The sequence below is a fragment of the Aspergillus lentulus genome (assembly GCF_001445615.1).
Source record: "Aspergillus lentulus DNA, contig: Alt01, strain: IFM 54703, whole genome shotgun sequence".
In the NCBI taxonomy this organism is placed as follows: Eukaryota; Fungi; Ascomycota; class Eurotiomycetes; order Eurotiales; family Aspergillaceae; genus Aspergillus; species Aspergillus lentulus.
The window spans coordinates 3,289,090-3,303,133 of NW_028322123.1; the positions used below are offsets into that span (position 1 = coordinate 3,289,090).

The following is a 14,044-nucleotide window of genomic DNA, read 5'->3' on the forward strand; positions in this document are numbered from 1 at the left end:
ACAGTACATATAGAATGGTCAGGTCACATAGTAGGAAACAGCTAAGAACTAGACTCATAAAAGAGATTGCCCTGATCCTACGGGTCGAGGTCCTCAGATTACAGGTTTTGCTGCTGCTTTTGAATATTTGAAAAAAGTATTATATCTATCTTTCTCAGCTAACCCTAATGGTCCTTTAACAAATTATAAACATGCACATGAAGGTGATTTGTTTATGACTAGTATTTAAATAATTAAATTGTTTTTTTTTTCTTCTTTATGAAGCCACCAGAGAGGGCAGGGAGCTATACAGAAAGACCAGAATAGACGAACAACTCAGCGAAGTAATCCTACCATTGACAGCAGTCGACTGTTTCAACTATCGTTGTCTGGTTGCAGCCAACCATATTGAGCGTAAGGGCATATCCTCCGGCCTGGTTACTTGGTCACCGCCATGACTCCAGTCGAGGTGAGATTGGAACAGTTTACCCGGCCGCAAGCTTGTGAGAGTACCATATTCGGATAAAATGTGATGTAGGTGGCATCCCACGACCGGCCGGGGGGTGGAAGCGATGGCGTTCTAGCTGTGGTCGCCGATTCTGGCGGCTGCTATCCCCGTGCCCATTGACTTATTGCGCGTTACTGTGGTATTCGTGGTCGCCTTTCCCCAGAAGAACCACCGCGGCCCCGCTGTTGCCGACGGAAGCGACCACGGCCGTGGACCCCAGATCGTTGTGGATGTGGCACCCCAAGCATCGCTGTGAGGAACATCATCCGGCCAGAGCCCGGGCATCGAGTGACCACCTGCCACTGGTCATCGTGGAAAGACGTCGATTGGGTCGATATACTGCGGGTGGGTGGTGATTCGACGAACCGCACCGCGGGTGAGGTTCACAGTGAAGAGATCGATGTTGCATTATTCCACGGGCGAACCAACGTACGTGATCTCCTGGCCGCCGCCCGCGGAACCTTAGCGTTCGCTGACGGTCAGCACATCGGCAACAGGAGCGAAGATCAGCTTGTCCCATTTTGACGGTGAACGCGGCCACGGCTGGGGAGGAACAGAGAGTGGTTGCGTTGACCACGTGGTACCATGCCATCCGCGGAGTTTTGGGAGACGGATTAAAATAACCGGATCATGGAAATCTCACTGAAAACAGGGGGTTTTGAAAGCCCCAGTGGACTAGCCTGTGGCCAGCATGACGAAGCTGAAAGCTTATACATCCTGAATACGCCTATTCTCTCCGTTAACCTTGGCAAGGACAAGTAGGTCAGCCCCTTTCTGGAAAATTACAATCAGAGCGTACCAGAGCTCCGTTACTTAAAGTTTATCACTTGTACAAGAAATACTGGTAATTTCGGAACCCGCAACGGTATTGCTGCTTCCAACATGCAACCTTAACCATAACATGGGGAGAATTTCTCCGTGGAAAAAATCCCACGTGGCCGGATCCAACCCCGGATTCCCCTACGTTCTCCCAGAGTGCGGGGAGGTCGATCAAACTCCCTGTGGGAGATCATTCTTCGATGAGATTTATAGGATTGGGACTTCCTAAGACCATGTTTCCTCATCGTCCTCTTCTTCCAACTTTCACATCAACACAAGATCATGGTATCGTCCGACCCAATGACCGGCAAGAATGTGCAGCATGATGAGCACCTTTCAGCGAATCATCATGTCACTGTCGAGGAAGTCGTTGCAATGGCGACAGGTGCGGACCAAACCAAGTATTCTCTCTGGACTTTGAGTATGCTCCGCTTGTACGGCTGCTTGGTAATCGGATACCTCTGTGCGACTGTGAATGGATTTGACGGCGCAGTCATGGGGTGAGTGCGAGGTGTCAGCCAGTTTCTCGAAACTCTCACTAAATCGCAATCAGTGGAATTAATGCCATGGTCTCCTACCAGAAGTACTTTCACATGTGAGTGACTGAGTTCTCTTTGGCTCTAAGGTGAATTAGGCTCATGGCTCATAGGGCGTCTGCATCGTCGAGTACCGGCATCATTTTTGCGATTTACAGCATCGGTATCTGCTCTCTTGCTCCTTCTTCTTCCCAACACCCATCTGCTCTATGTAAGGTTCTGACTCTGGCTATGATACAGGAACCGCATGTGCTGCCCCATTCGTCGGACCAGTCAATGACCGTTGGGGGAGACGTGCTGGTATGTTCGTCGGGGGATTGTTTATCCTAGTTGGGACTGCTGTCGCTTCTCGAGCAATCAATCATGGGATGTTCATGGGCGGACGGTTTATCCTGGGATTTGGAGTATGCTTCGTCAACGTTAGCGGGCCCGTCTACGTCGGCGAAATGGCTCACCCTGTTTGGCGCGGTCCCTTGTCTGGACTGTACAATTGCTTCTGGTAAATAAAGTGGACAACCAGGTATCCCTGAGAATTACTCGCTAAATGTCAGGTCAGGTACATTGGCTCCATCGTTGCCGCCTGGGTCGTCTATGGTGCCAAGACTCTGGAGAACGGATGGCGCATTCCGCTATATTGTCAGTTCATTGCAAGCGGTGTTGTTGTACTGTTCGCCTGGTTTTTGCCCGAATCTCCACGATGGCTTGTTAGCCACGGCCACCTGCAATCCGCGAGAAAGGTTCTCGCACGGTATCACGGGGAAGGTGACCTGGAACATCCTTTGGTTAACCTTCAAATGACCGAGATGCAATATCAGGTTTCAACCGAAGGATCGGACAAGAGATGGTGGGACTACAGAGAGCTTTGGAAAACGAGAGCTCACAGGAATCGCCTGGTATGTGTGTTGTCAATGGCGGTCTTTGGTCAGTGGTCTGGAAACTCCTCAACCAGTTATTATCTTCCGGTCATGCTCGAAAATGCGGGCATCACGTCGCAGAGCAGGAAGTTGCTTCTTAATGGTATATATGCTCCTCTCTGTTTTGTCGCGTCGGTTTCTGGATCAATGTTCCTCGACAAAGCGGGCAGAAGGCCACTGCTCATGAGCAGTCTTGTCGGCTGTATCATTTGTTTCACAATCATCACACCTCTGTCCAAGGTGGCCGATCAAGATCCCTCGAACTCGGCCGCCGCCAATGCGAGTATCGCATTTATCTACCTGTTCGGTATTACCTTCTCCTTTGCATGGACTCCAAGTTCTCCAATGTATGTTGTGGAATGTTTGGATACCCACACCCGCGCGAAGGGCAAGTCGATGGCACAGTTTTTCACCGCGTGCGCCTCCGCCATTATCCAGTACTCATCCGGCCCAGCTTTTCAACATATCAAGTACTACTTTTACATTGTTTTCATTGGATGGGACTTGTTCGAGCTTGCGTTCATTTATATGTTCTGGCCCGAGACCAAGGACAGAACTCTGGAAGAGTTGGAAGAAGTCTTCCAAGCAAGCAGGCCAGTCAAGCGGAGTCTGGAGCCTAGAAGCTCTCAAACCGTTCTGAATACAGTGCACGTTGATGCGAAGCCCGTGACGGATGGAATAGTCTAAAGCCAGGAAAGGGATAAGGCCGCATGGGACCTCTCTACATCGTTGGCAGTATCAGTGATGGGTGCTTGTTACTTAACTGCAACAGCGATCTATTATATGACCCTTGTAGCTTTGTTCAGACCTAGCAAAACACCACTATTAATCTAGGCAAGTGCGGAGTCCAGCACTCTCGCTGCAGTGGCCAGAAATTGTTGTTTACAAGCTCTCAGCTGTCTTTGCTTGCACTTGCTGTACGTAGAAGCCAAATTTCGGAAAATGAATTATCTGCCAGATGGCATTAGCTCTGAACAATAGATATCTATAACCCTTCCTGGTAAAAGTGACCAAACATGTATACCCCTATCCAATGCTCAGAGTTCGGTGCAGTCGATTGACCCTTTTCCGGCCATAATTTGATACGCCTAGATGATTGCTGACTGGAGTGAGGAAAGGAAATGTTGCATACCAAAGCATGGAAACTCTTTTAACTTCATTGAACTTATGGGGTGTCGCTGCGCGGTCAGACAGCTGCGGCTCATCTTGACCTGGGTGGGCGCTCTCAAGAATGGTAAGCGTATCGATTGACGCAGAATTCTGTGGTTTCACTTTGCTTATTCCATTCTCATCTAAGCACAACTTGCATGTCCATAATAGGTTAGAAAGAGAGCCCCGCCAGTTCCCTTGAAGTTTAAGCGCTAAATAGAAGTTCAGGGGTTGTGAACAACAAATCTCCCTGTATACAGAATACCAGTGATTTCCAAACCCGAAACGGTGAAGCGGTTTCCAACAATACTAGACCATGAATCCCGTTAATATCATTTACCGCCTACCAGTTGGGCTGACTACCGCCTGTTTCCATCTAGACTGATTAATTCTCGCCCGAGCGATCTATCCCTGCTCCTGACTTTATCACGTCCGATAGTATATACATCACCGAGGGGTACACTAGATAGGGAAGAATCAGACCTCCATTGCTTTGTGATTAGAATGCAAGATACTGGGGATTTCTGAGTTGGTAACGGTAACGCGGTTTCCAACAGATCCTCATCAACGCGGGGCACATTCGGCACATTCTCACACTAAAGGCTCTGAACTAGTTAGTAAAACTGGCAGGTCGTCCGCTGCCAACAAGCTAGCGGATAGCTGGATGTGGTTGGCTACTAGCGAGCTCATCAGACGCTTTAGAGTTGAGCCTGGCCAGGAAATCTAATAGCTTCTTGAAAAGCACGTTTGCGCGCTCTTTTACGTTATTGTCATCCACCGTTTCAGTAATTTCAAGAACAGCACTACCGATGTGACGAATTCGCTCCACCTGAATGAGACAATGTCAGCTTTTCATAGAGTCTCGCCTCGCTGAAAGACAGCTATCGCTTACAGATGCTTCCCCTTGAACCTTGAGACAAACAAATGGTGCCATATGAAGCTCACGGACAAAATCGCGGACAATTTCTAGCTTCCGCGTCGAGACTGAAAGAAGCTGGCTGCTTAGTCCCATATCCTCGAGGGTACCATATTTGATACACCTCTGCAGCACCAGGAGCTCCAGGCAGTGGTAGCTCGTCAGAATGTTGCTTCTTTGAACCCAGAAGGAAGACCGCTGATACGCAAACGTGTCCGTTTCCGAAGCATTGGGATCAGCCTCAAAGGACTGAAGCCACTGCGGAAGATCATCTATGAGACCTGTGAAACGCAGGTATGTCTCGGTCAGGCGTGCCAATTCAACCTTCGCATCCAGGCCATCGGTCTTCTGTCGAGAATACAACTTTATCTGCTGAATTAAATCCCCACCTAAGGACCAGACCCTACACTTGAGTCTAAACCCAGCCAGAAGACGGTCTTCGAAGCCAAACTGACAGTGGTCCTGACGGACATCAAGAAGGGGTATGTTTTGGTTTCCGATGTCCTGAAGGGTCAAGTCACCATAGAATACCAATGGATGAAGAACAATAGGACGGTCTTCAAAAGCGGCGGCTGATTTGTCGGCGGCAAAAAGCTGCCAGAAGGTAGCACGCAGCGTTTGAGACTCTATCGGAGAAAACCGACTTAAAGACGACTCTTCATACAGCCGCAGTTTCTGGGCGAGTAAAGTGGCTTCACCCAAGGCATGCCAAGCAGCACCTGCTTTCCCTGTCGAGTTTTGAAGAGCAGCAGAATGCCATAGACGAATCAACAAGGAGGAAGAATCCGGGTACTCGAGATCGTAATCGCAGTACATGCGTAGCATGATACGGGACGCATTCAAGAAACTCTGCGTTAGTAGATGTTGATGTGGCATGAGAAACTCTGGCATTACAGAGGCTACAGCCGCACAGAGCCCTGTGATGAGGGCAAATTCCTTCTTGTGTATCGTTTCTGTGAGTTCCGGGGGTTGCAGGGATACACTGGAGCCAGGAGTTGAATGACCCCTGGTAAAATAGAGAGCCGCCAAGGACCGAAAAGTAGACTCGTGGATGATAGGGCAGGTTGGAAACAGGTACTGCACAAACAAGTCAAGGCATCGGTGGACAATTGCTGCAATCTCATCGTTGGGCGCGATAGCCGCAACATCCGCAACCAAATTGGAAAATACTCCTTCTGGTTCACTTGAGAAGCTCACTGGCACCGTGAACGGAGGCTCCGGGATGACACGAAGTGTACGTGGAAAGGATGGGAGCTGCAGCTCACGGACCGAGGGGGTTCGTGGAGCTTCTCTCTGGGAAATTCCGATGTCACCAAGGCCGGCTGGCTCTATCTGGGTGTCTCTGTCCTGGTTCCGCGGAGGCCGCCTCTTGCGGCCGCGCTTGCTAGGGACGGCGGTGTATTGGCAGTGTAGCTGCGAGATACGACAGTTGGAACAGGGATCACTGAGATCACATTTGACTTTACGCCGCTTACAGCTGTCACAGACACTGGATGCCATCTCGAGGTTTGAACATGCGTGCAAGAGCGTGGAGAAGGAAGCTTCATTAAAAGTCCGGGCCGCGGAGTATTACAACGGTCCCACCTTGAGTAAACCCCGCCTCACTTAAGCTAGTCACAGCGGGGTATCAAACTAGTGTATTGCGGAGACGATTTCCCCAGACGGAGTGAAGTACTAGACATGAACTCTACACCAGATGAACATATAAAGGAGGACGCTGTGGTTCAGCTGTCAGGTCTGCATTGTACCTGTTGAACCCTCAAGCCAGAAGCCATCGATCGACATGCTGTTCCACGGGATCGCCCTTCTGGGCGCCGTCATCAGTACTATTGCCGTCTCCATTCCAGCACCTCCGCCTGAAGAGGTTATTCACTTACGGCGTTTGCCTCTTCCCCCATTGGTGAATAGCAGCGCGATCGGGGCTTGCACCACTACAGTCAACCCTAACAAGAGTGGCTGTCTGCCAAATGGGGGCGCTGGGACCATACAGTCTGGTGACTTTTTGCCCGACGGCAAACACGTCCTCGTCCTGGTCAACTACCAAGGTGCGCCTGCCGCCCCGGATCCAGCCAGCATCTACAACGGCTCCCAGATCATCCTCATCAAGACTGAGCGCGGAGAGTACTTTCCCAACGGAAGCCCTTGGAAGTGCATAACATGCGGCGTCCCAGCCGCGAACAAGGTTGGAATCCATTACAATTGGGAATACCCACAGTCGTTCCGCGACGGTAAACGCGCGTTGGCTGGTGCCGATATAATCGATTGCGGCAAGCACGATCTCGCCTCTGATGCCTGCACTCCCAATAATACCTTTATATTCCCTACCCGGCTCAGTGGCACGACGGACGATTCGGGCGTTGGTGTCTCTACCCGCGAGCACCGCATTCACCCCGACCAGGTCCACCTTGGTTTTAACGTCCTCAACTTCACTGGCCCGAGCGCTGGCCAGCACGGTTTTTTCGGCCGCCTCCAGTTCAACGCCAACCCAGCCACGGGCACGCCCCTTGCTCCTCGCTATGATATCGTCAACGCCAGCGTGTTATTGTCTCCAAACAGGCTGGCTCACCTGAGTATTAACGGTACACAGATTATGAGAAACTACAATGCTATCACGGTTGGCGAGGCACGTGGCTTTAGCGGCGACGGCGACGAGGTTACCTATGTTGGCAGTCCTTGGGAGAGCGGTAATATCGATATTTTTGCCACGGACCTAACCACGGGGGCTACGCGCCGCGTTACCGACCATCCCGAATATTGCGATCCTATTACAGCCTCGCCGGATAACCAGTGGTTCGCTATTATGGATACTCGCGGCTCTGGCCGTCAGATGTTCCTCGCCGGCATGCGCGGCATCCCCCCCATCACAGACCTATTAACAGTCGCCTTTTCCTCGTCTACCCGCAATAACGGTCTCCGCCGCTTCTTCCAGACCTTTGTTATTGACAGGTACGGCGACCGTGGCGATTACTTCGGCCAGCGCGTTACAGGAAATGAAAATGCCAAGAATGGTTCCGGTCATTGGAATGACCCTACTTGGAATTCGGGCGCAGACCCTCGTTGGTCGCTCGATAGCCGGCAAATTGTCTTCGACCAATTCAACACCATCTCTCCCGCCTGCGGAGGTATTAATCCTCTGCCTTGCTACCCCTCCAAGGAGCCTGGCGGCCACAATTACCGTATCATTGTCGCTAGCTTCCCCAACCGTAAGAAGGCTGCCCCGGCTGTTGTCGCGGAGCGACCGGACACCGTCCCATGGGCGATCCCTTACATCCCCGGCAACACCACGTACCCTGTGCCACCCGCCATCCCGCCCGGTGTGTATACGCTTACGGCCCATAAAGCTGGATACGCCGAGGTCAACATCACTTACAACAGCGGCTCGATGAACGGTGTCCGGGTCACGTACCATAACTTTTCGGACGATGGCCTCAGTTTCCTCAACGGCTACGAGAACGTCACGAGCGACTCAGCAGGTCTTCATTGGTGGTCCAGTATCTACCAGACCGGAAAGGTCAATGGCAGTAAGCTGACCAGCCCCGGCGGATACCACGCTCAGATCGATGTCTTCGTCAACGAGCTGACCAACAACGGCACCCTCACTACCACTCTTGACGGCGTTACCTACAGCAACCCTGAGAGTTATACGTAGATACATATAATGCAGCATAATAGCAGAGACTATTATATTACTAGTTTTTAGTACTAAGCTAAGTAGCTAAGTATTTTACTATAACTATAAGCATCCCATCCTTATATAATAGATAAACTGGCTGATTATGATAATAGTTTATTATAAACTTAAGATACTCTATAATTCTTAGGAGTCTGTCTATAGTATTACTATACTTAGTAGGTCATATTACTAGACTTACCCTAGGAAAGGTAGGAAGAGCAGACTTTCTATTACTTTACTCTAAATCTCTTACTAATAATAGAAAGTATTTACCTAATAACTACCTATCTTTCTTTAGAGTGTTTTAAAGCCTTAAATAACTACCTATAACCCCTATATATATAGATGCTTATATACACTATTAATATTATTATACTATAATCCTTAGCTAGAGATAGCTCTTTACTTAGCTGCACCTATAACTAGAATTTCTTATATATAAGTTTATTATAATAATAAGTAATAGTTAATTATAGGTCTTATATTATATTACTAGAGCCATCCCCCTTCTATTCTTAGAGAACTCTATAAATTTTTAGCTAAGTATTCCCTGGTGCACGCGTCCACCATCGACGTCAACGGAAACCCGCTCCACCCGGCGACAGGGAAACTGTTCATGTCGACAGACCTCCACGCAGACTTCCCAGACGACGACAAGCCGTGGCGACGGCCGGGGTCCGACATCTCGGATTATTTCAACTACAGCTTCGACGAGTTCACCTGGGCTAGCCACAGGATCAAGCAACAGGAGCTACGCAAGGAGTTCGGAGACCAAAAGAAACAGCTCGAGGTCATACAGAACTTTCCGACTATGGGCTTTCCCATGTCCGATGGCCCGCCGCCGCCGATGCCCGGCATGAACCCGGAGATGATGCAGAACATGCTCCCCAGAATGATGGCGCAGGGCCTCGATCCGTCTTCGATGGCCCCCATGTCTTTTGTGGACCACGCCCAGGCGATGAGGCCCAACCAATCCGGCGCAGGCGACGGACAGGAGGGCCAGTTTGGTGGCCAAGGCGGTGGTATAGAGGTGAGTATGGCGGTGGACGAGGACGGTGGCGAAGGTGGTAGTAGAGCCTGCGGGTGGGTTTTGCATGATGTTTCTTGCTCTAAGTCCCGAAATGGGTCTGGTCGGTCGTGGAGTTACTCTGCAATACACACTACCTATTCTCTTGGACTTCAATAGTGGAGGTAGGGTCGTAAGATATCGTTTAAAGCCAATGGAGCAGCCAAACACTGCACGGTAGACTGCCTTGTCGGCACGGACTTGATTATCTATTTGAGGTCGATACTTTCTTATAGCATCCTGAACGCAAAAATCGCGTTAATGAACGTCTCCCAATCTTCCTCAACGGTGCGTTCGCAATCTCCTTATGGAAGCCAAAAATTGCATAGTTGGTTTGACCCTTCACACGGTCTGCGTGCCGCCCATACTCGTCATTCACGAGACTTCCTGATAGACAGAAACTAGCAACACTTGAAGCAATTCCATAAATACCGGTCAAAAATATAGAACTAGAACAAGACCATAGACAGCTGTCTCACATCAAAGGTTCCCCATAGAGTCCACATCCGTTGCTGGAGGACTGTGTTTAGATTGCACAGTGGAACAGAGCTGGTCGAGATTCCGTTGGCGTACGTTGCGCATATACGCCCTCTGGTCCTGGGACATTTCCGGACGACGAGGAGGCGGAGGATCCAGCATCTGTCGGATTCCACAGTATACCATGACCGACACACAGAAGCCGAGAATAATAAGTCCGACGACTAAGCTTCCGTTACCTTCGTTGTTGTTCGCATCGGTTGTCATCGTGGCTGACTGTGTTGGGAAGTGATTTATCGTCGACTAGTAAAAGCGACAATCGTGTCGATGGGCTGAGACAGCGCTAGTATTGGTATAATGATTATATTCGAGACTGTGTGAGTGTGGACGGACGGACCAGTATCGGTCAGTTGTTGGCCTTTTTTGTAGGACAGTAGATATAGATGAGGATGATAGCCTAGGAATGGCAAGACCAAGTATATCAATGAACCAGTATAGCTGTTGTGTCGGTACTAAGGGAAGTCAATCGAATGAAGAATGCCCACGAGTGGGCAGTTTCATTCATATAAGATTGAATACTGTGTGCTCATACAGGCAGCCCTGTCCAGATTCATGAGAAAGATGATAGGTATAACCCTTTTATATCCATCTGATTACTTCCTGTTCTTTTTTTTTTTAGTACCGACCCATACCCTTAGCTTGATCTTTTCGAATGTCTATAGGATGATGTGGATCAAGAGTCTCTGAAACTCGTTCAACCCTCGTTTTTTGACCCAGGGTGTATCGACTAGAACTATGCAATTCCCATGGCCGACTTACCTAAAAAGGTAATTGACGTCAGGATCCGAGCGAGAGAAGCTATGGAAGGACTTAGTATGGTGTTAGTTATGGGGCGGCTTACTGCGCTTGCCGAACATGGTTTAGGCTAAACGGCGGCTGGAGCCTTGGGAGAATCCATAGGTATGAAGTACAGCATAACTGATCAGTACTCCGGATCGTACCGTGTATTGTCGGTTGGTTGGCGCCAGGTTATATCGACGGAAAGCTAGCAGTAGCCTACATAAGTTGCCAAGCCACACGGATAGTCTGTAAGGGGTTTCAAACGGGCATCTCTCTTTGGCCGTCTGGATACATTTGATGACGACAGCTAGAAGTTCATGGGAAGAAAGCGTTCCACCAGTTCAACCTTTCCTGTTCCTGGGTCTTTCTGATTCTTGGTAAATCTCAGGATGAAAGGATGCTGCGTATGCTGGGACATGTCCACTGGGGCACTTCCATGTGCTTGATAGATCCCAAATTCATGCACACGGTGGCCTTCCGGGATGTATTGCCTTTCAGCCACTGACACTTTATTTGGCGATCTGTCCAGGCAGTTGCTATCAACCTCCACAAGCTCTGCCAAAGAAGGCACACTTTCTGTGGCGGGAGGAACCCCACGAGTGCTGCTGTCCAGCTCTTCCATATATTCCAGCGTTGTAATGCCATTTATCGTAGGTTGAAGCGCCCGGCGTTTCCTCATGCCTCGTACAGAACCCTCCTCTATCTGAATGATCATCTCCGCAAGCGTAGCCCACGACATAGATTTGAACATGCTTTGAACTTTTGGTGTCTGTCGAAGCAGCTCTAATGCTGTCCGTCGCAATATCTGGTCTCGGCATTTCACAGCAGTGAAAAACAGCGGAGGGCCAACGTCGGCTTCGAAAGTAAACCCCGGTTGCGGATCACCCCATTCCACCGGCGCGTGCGTCGCTGCTGCTGCGTGCTCGACAATCAGACGAAACTGGCCTATGTGCTCATCGTACGCAGTCTCTTGTACTGCGAAACAAGTGGAGATCATGATGGATGCAGCGGAGCGAATGCTCAGTAACACTGGTATTGCTCTCCGATCCGGAGAATACAGCTGGGGGTGGCCTTCCGCACTCCGGAGGAAGGCAAACACACAGTCCCACTCGTCCAGTTGACGGGCCAGGGTGCGCTGTTGTACGGTCAAATCGAACATTGTGCTAGGCACTTTGTGACCGCTGCGGCAATGTCGGGCCGCGGAACGTCGGAGGATGAGGGCCTCTGCAATCAACTTGACAATCGCCGTCTGGGCGGCTTCAAAAGACAACGACCCGGGATTGCTAGGAGTTGCCAAAAGGTCCGACAAACCCTCGGGCGAACAATTGGTTGTTATAAACATGGCGGCCCCAAGACGGACCAGCAGCGGCATCATCATGTCTTTTACAGCTAATGTTGTTTCCGAGAGTCTTGGGCTCTGTCGCTGCCAAGAGAGAATCAGCTGCACGGCTTGCCTGTATAGCGAGATGGCCTTGGCCACATCGCCTTGTAGCATTTCAGCGCAGGTATACAGTACACAAGAGGTGAGTGCGATCTGCGGATGTACTTTGTTCCGTGCTAGTTGGGATCGCACGTTTTCCACCGAGCGAAGGTACCATAAGAAAGCTTCTCGAGGCATTCGCACTGAGGGCACAGCTTCCGTGACCATGGGAGGCCCAAGGAAGGGATCGAGGTTCTCGTACAGAGCACTGATGGCGATGATTGCGTCCCAAATGGCGGGTTCCGATCGACAGGCTTTCAGGACCGCGCCTGTCCAAAATGGGCAACCGATGCTCCCCGCTATCGTAGGGCCCGCACGTTGGCAGTAATACTCGAAAGCCCGTCGCTCGCGAGAGGCATAAGCCCCAATGTCGGAAAGAGGCTGACTGTGCCATATCGAATGCGTGTGCGGAGGCGCGATGCGCCGACTGCGACCATCCAGCTCATACCAACACTTCCGACCGGCGCTTTGACAGCGCCTGCAGCATGGTTTTGTTTCGTCACATTTGATCTTGCGAATTCTGCATTGGACAACGAGCATGGTCAGCCAATCACTACTTTGTGTCGAATGCTTATGCTTATAGAGAAAAGGAGAGAGAAAACTCTGCGATACTTGCAAATTGTGCAACCAGTGCGCGTCTTTAGTTTCGCGGCTGAACCGACGGTCTGGTAGTATGCGAAAGCATCCATTATCTCGAGCGCCTTCGATCTGGGACTGTTGAAGTCGAGGAATCGGTATGTGTTTGGTGAATGGCCATTGTTGATGATGGAGGGGATTCAAATGGACGGGCCCATTGCGCTAGTCCTCATACGTCCATCTACTACTCTGACGTCTGACGTGAGCAACATCTCCTTCTGACCGCTGGCGGCCAATGCAAGGTCATGTCTTGTTGAACCAGGGGAATTCTGGTAGATATCCTAGCGTTGATGTGGCTTGCTGGCGTCTGGATCTTGGTCGCGCATATTGTAAGAGAATTCCTCGCTACTGTCGTATTCTGAAACGCCATGGGTTTTAAGGGTCTGCCCCTTTGTTATGAATGACTATCTAGGTCAGTTTTGTTACGCCCGGGGTTCTGATAATTTGAGCGTGCTATTGATCATACATGCTGTAGCCTAGTATGTTCAGGTCGTAACATATATGTGCTTGCGTAGCCACTGTTTTCGACGTCTGCCCACCAAGGATATGAGGCGGCTTATTATTTGCCAGGATGGTACGACGGTAACAAAAAACATGTCTAGGTAAGAGGCCATCAGGTCATCAGGAGATCCATCAAGCCGGCCAGCGGACTTTTGCCCTAGTTAATTCATAGACGATGGGGCGATTGACTTATGACGGAAAGAAAACAAGCTTATCAGGGCGGGAACTAACAGACTTATCATAGTCACATTGTCGCGGATGTAAGGGAGAGCGGAGTAGACTAGTGGGCAGGCCTGACACCTCAAGTTCGTCGTACTTGTATGCTTCCCAATGGTAGCAGGTTGCGTCCCAGTCTAGTTTGGTGACCTTGGTACTGTGTACTTATTACAACTCTGTGAAAACCTGTAGAAACCGTTTACTTCTATTTGTTGTCCAATAGGTCTAATTAGACAACCATACACAACCCTCGTGTGCCTGCTCGGCTCTGTATTTTCGGAGCAACTGTGAACTCTGGAAGCTAAATACTGGGCGGCGTAAGAATATAACCTTA

General features: G+C 50.1%; 5 protein-coding genes across 5 annotated transcripts; 3 read left to right on the plus strand and 2 right to left on the minus strand.

Annotated features, from left to right (window-relative positions):
• Window positions 1–1,588: 1,588 nt before the first annotated feature.
• On the plus strand, window positions 1,589–3,443 carry ALT_1011 (lactose permease; the record flags this gene model as incomplete). Its single annotated transcript, XM_033564138.2, has 5 exons — window positions 1,589–1,806; window positions 1,860–1,901; window positions 1,956–2,005; window positions 2,083–2,341; window positions 2,399–3,443. The coding sequence occupies 5 exons, from the start codon at window positions 1,589–1,591 to the stop codon at window positions 3,441–3,443; spliced, it is 1,614 nt and encodes a 537-aa protein (XP_033420029.2).
• A 1,111-nt stretch (window positions 3,444–4,554) lies between these two features.
• ALT_1012 (uncharacterized protein) lies at window positions 4,555–6,321 on the minus strand (the record flags this gene model as incomplete). The annotated part of the gene is made up of 2 exons (XM_033564137.2): window positions 4,555–4,734; window positions 4,798–6,321. The coding sequence occupies 2 exons, from the start codon at window positions 6,319–6,321 to the stop codon at window positions 4,555–4,557; spliced, it is 1,704 nt and encodes a 567-aa protein (XP_033420028.2).
• Window positions 6,322–6,604: 283 nt separating this feature from the next.
• ALT_1013 (uncharacterized protein) lies at window positions 6,605–8,470 on the plus strand (the record flags this gene model as incomplete). Its single annotated transcript, XM_033564136.2, has 1 exon — window positions 6,605–8,470. The coding sequence occupies one exon, from the start codon at window positions 6,605–6,607 to the stop codon at window positions 8,468–8,470; it is 1,866 nt and encodes a 621-aa protein (XP_033420027.1).
• A 640-nt stretch (window positions 8,471–9,110) lies between these two features.
• On the plus strand, window positions 9,111–10,265 carry ALT_1014 (pre-mRNA polyadenylation factor Fip1 domain-containing protein; the record flags this gene model as incomplete). Its single annotated transcript, XM_033564135.2, has 2 exons — window positions 9,111–9,577; window positions 10,091–10,265. The coding sequence occupies 2 exons, from the start codon at window positions 9,111–9,113 to the stop codon at window positions 10,263–10,265; spliced, it is 642 nt and encodes a 213-aa protein (XP_033420026.2).
• A 919-nt stretch (window positions 10,266–11,184) lies between these two features.
• ALT_1015 (Zn(II)2Cys6 transcription factor) lies at window positions 11,185–12,897 on the minus strand (the record flags this gene model as incomplete). The annotated part of the gene is made up of 1 exon (XM_033564134.2): window positions 11,185–12,897. One exon carries the CDS (start codon window positions 12,895–12,897, stop codon window positions 11,185–11,187), a length of 1,713 nt encoding a protein of 570 aa, XP_033420025.1.
• Between the last annotated feature and the right edge of the window lie 1,147 nt (window positions 12,898–14,044).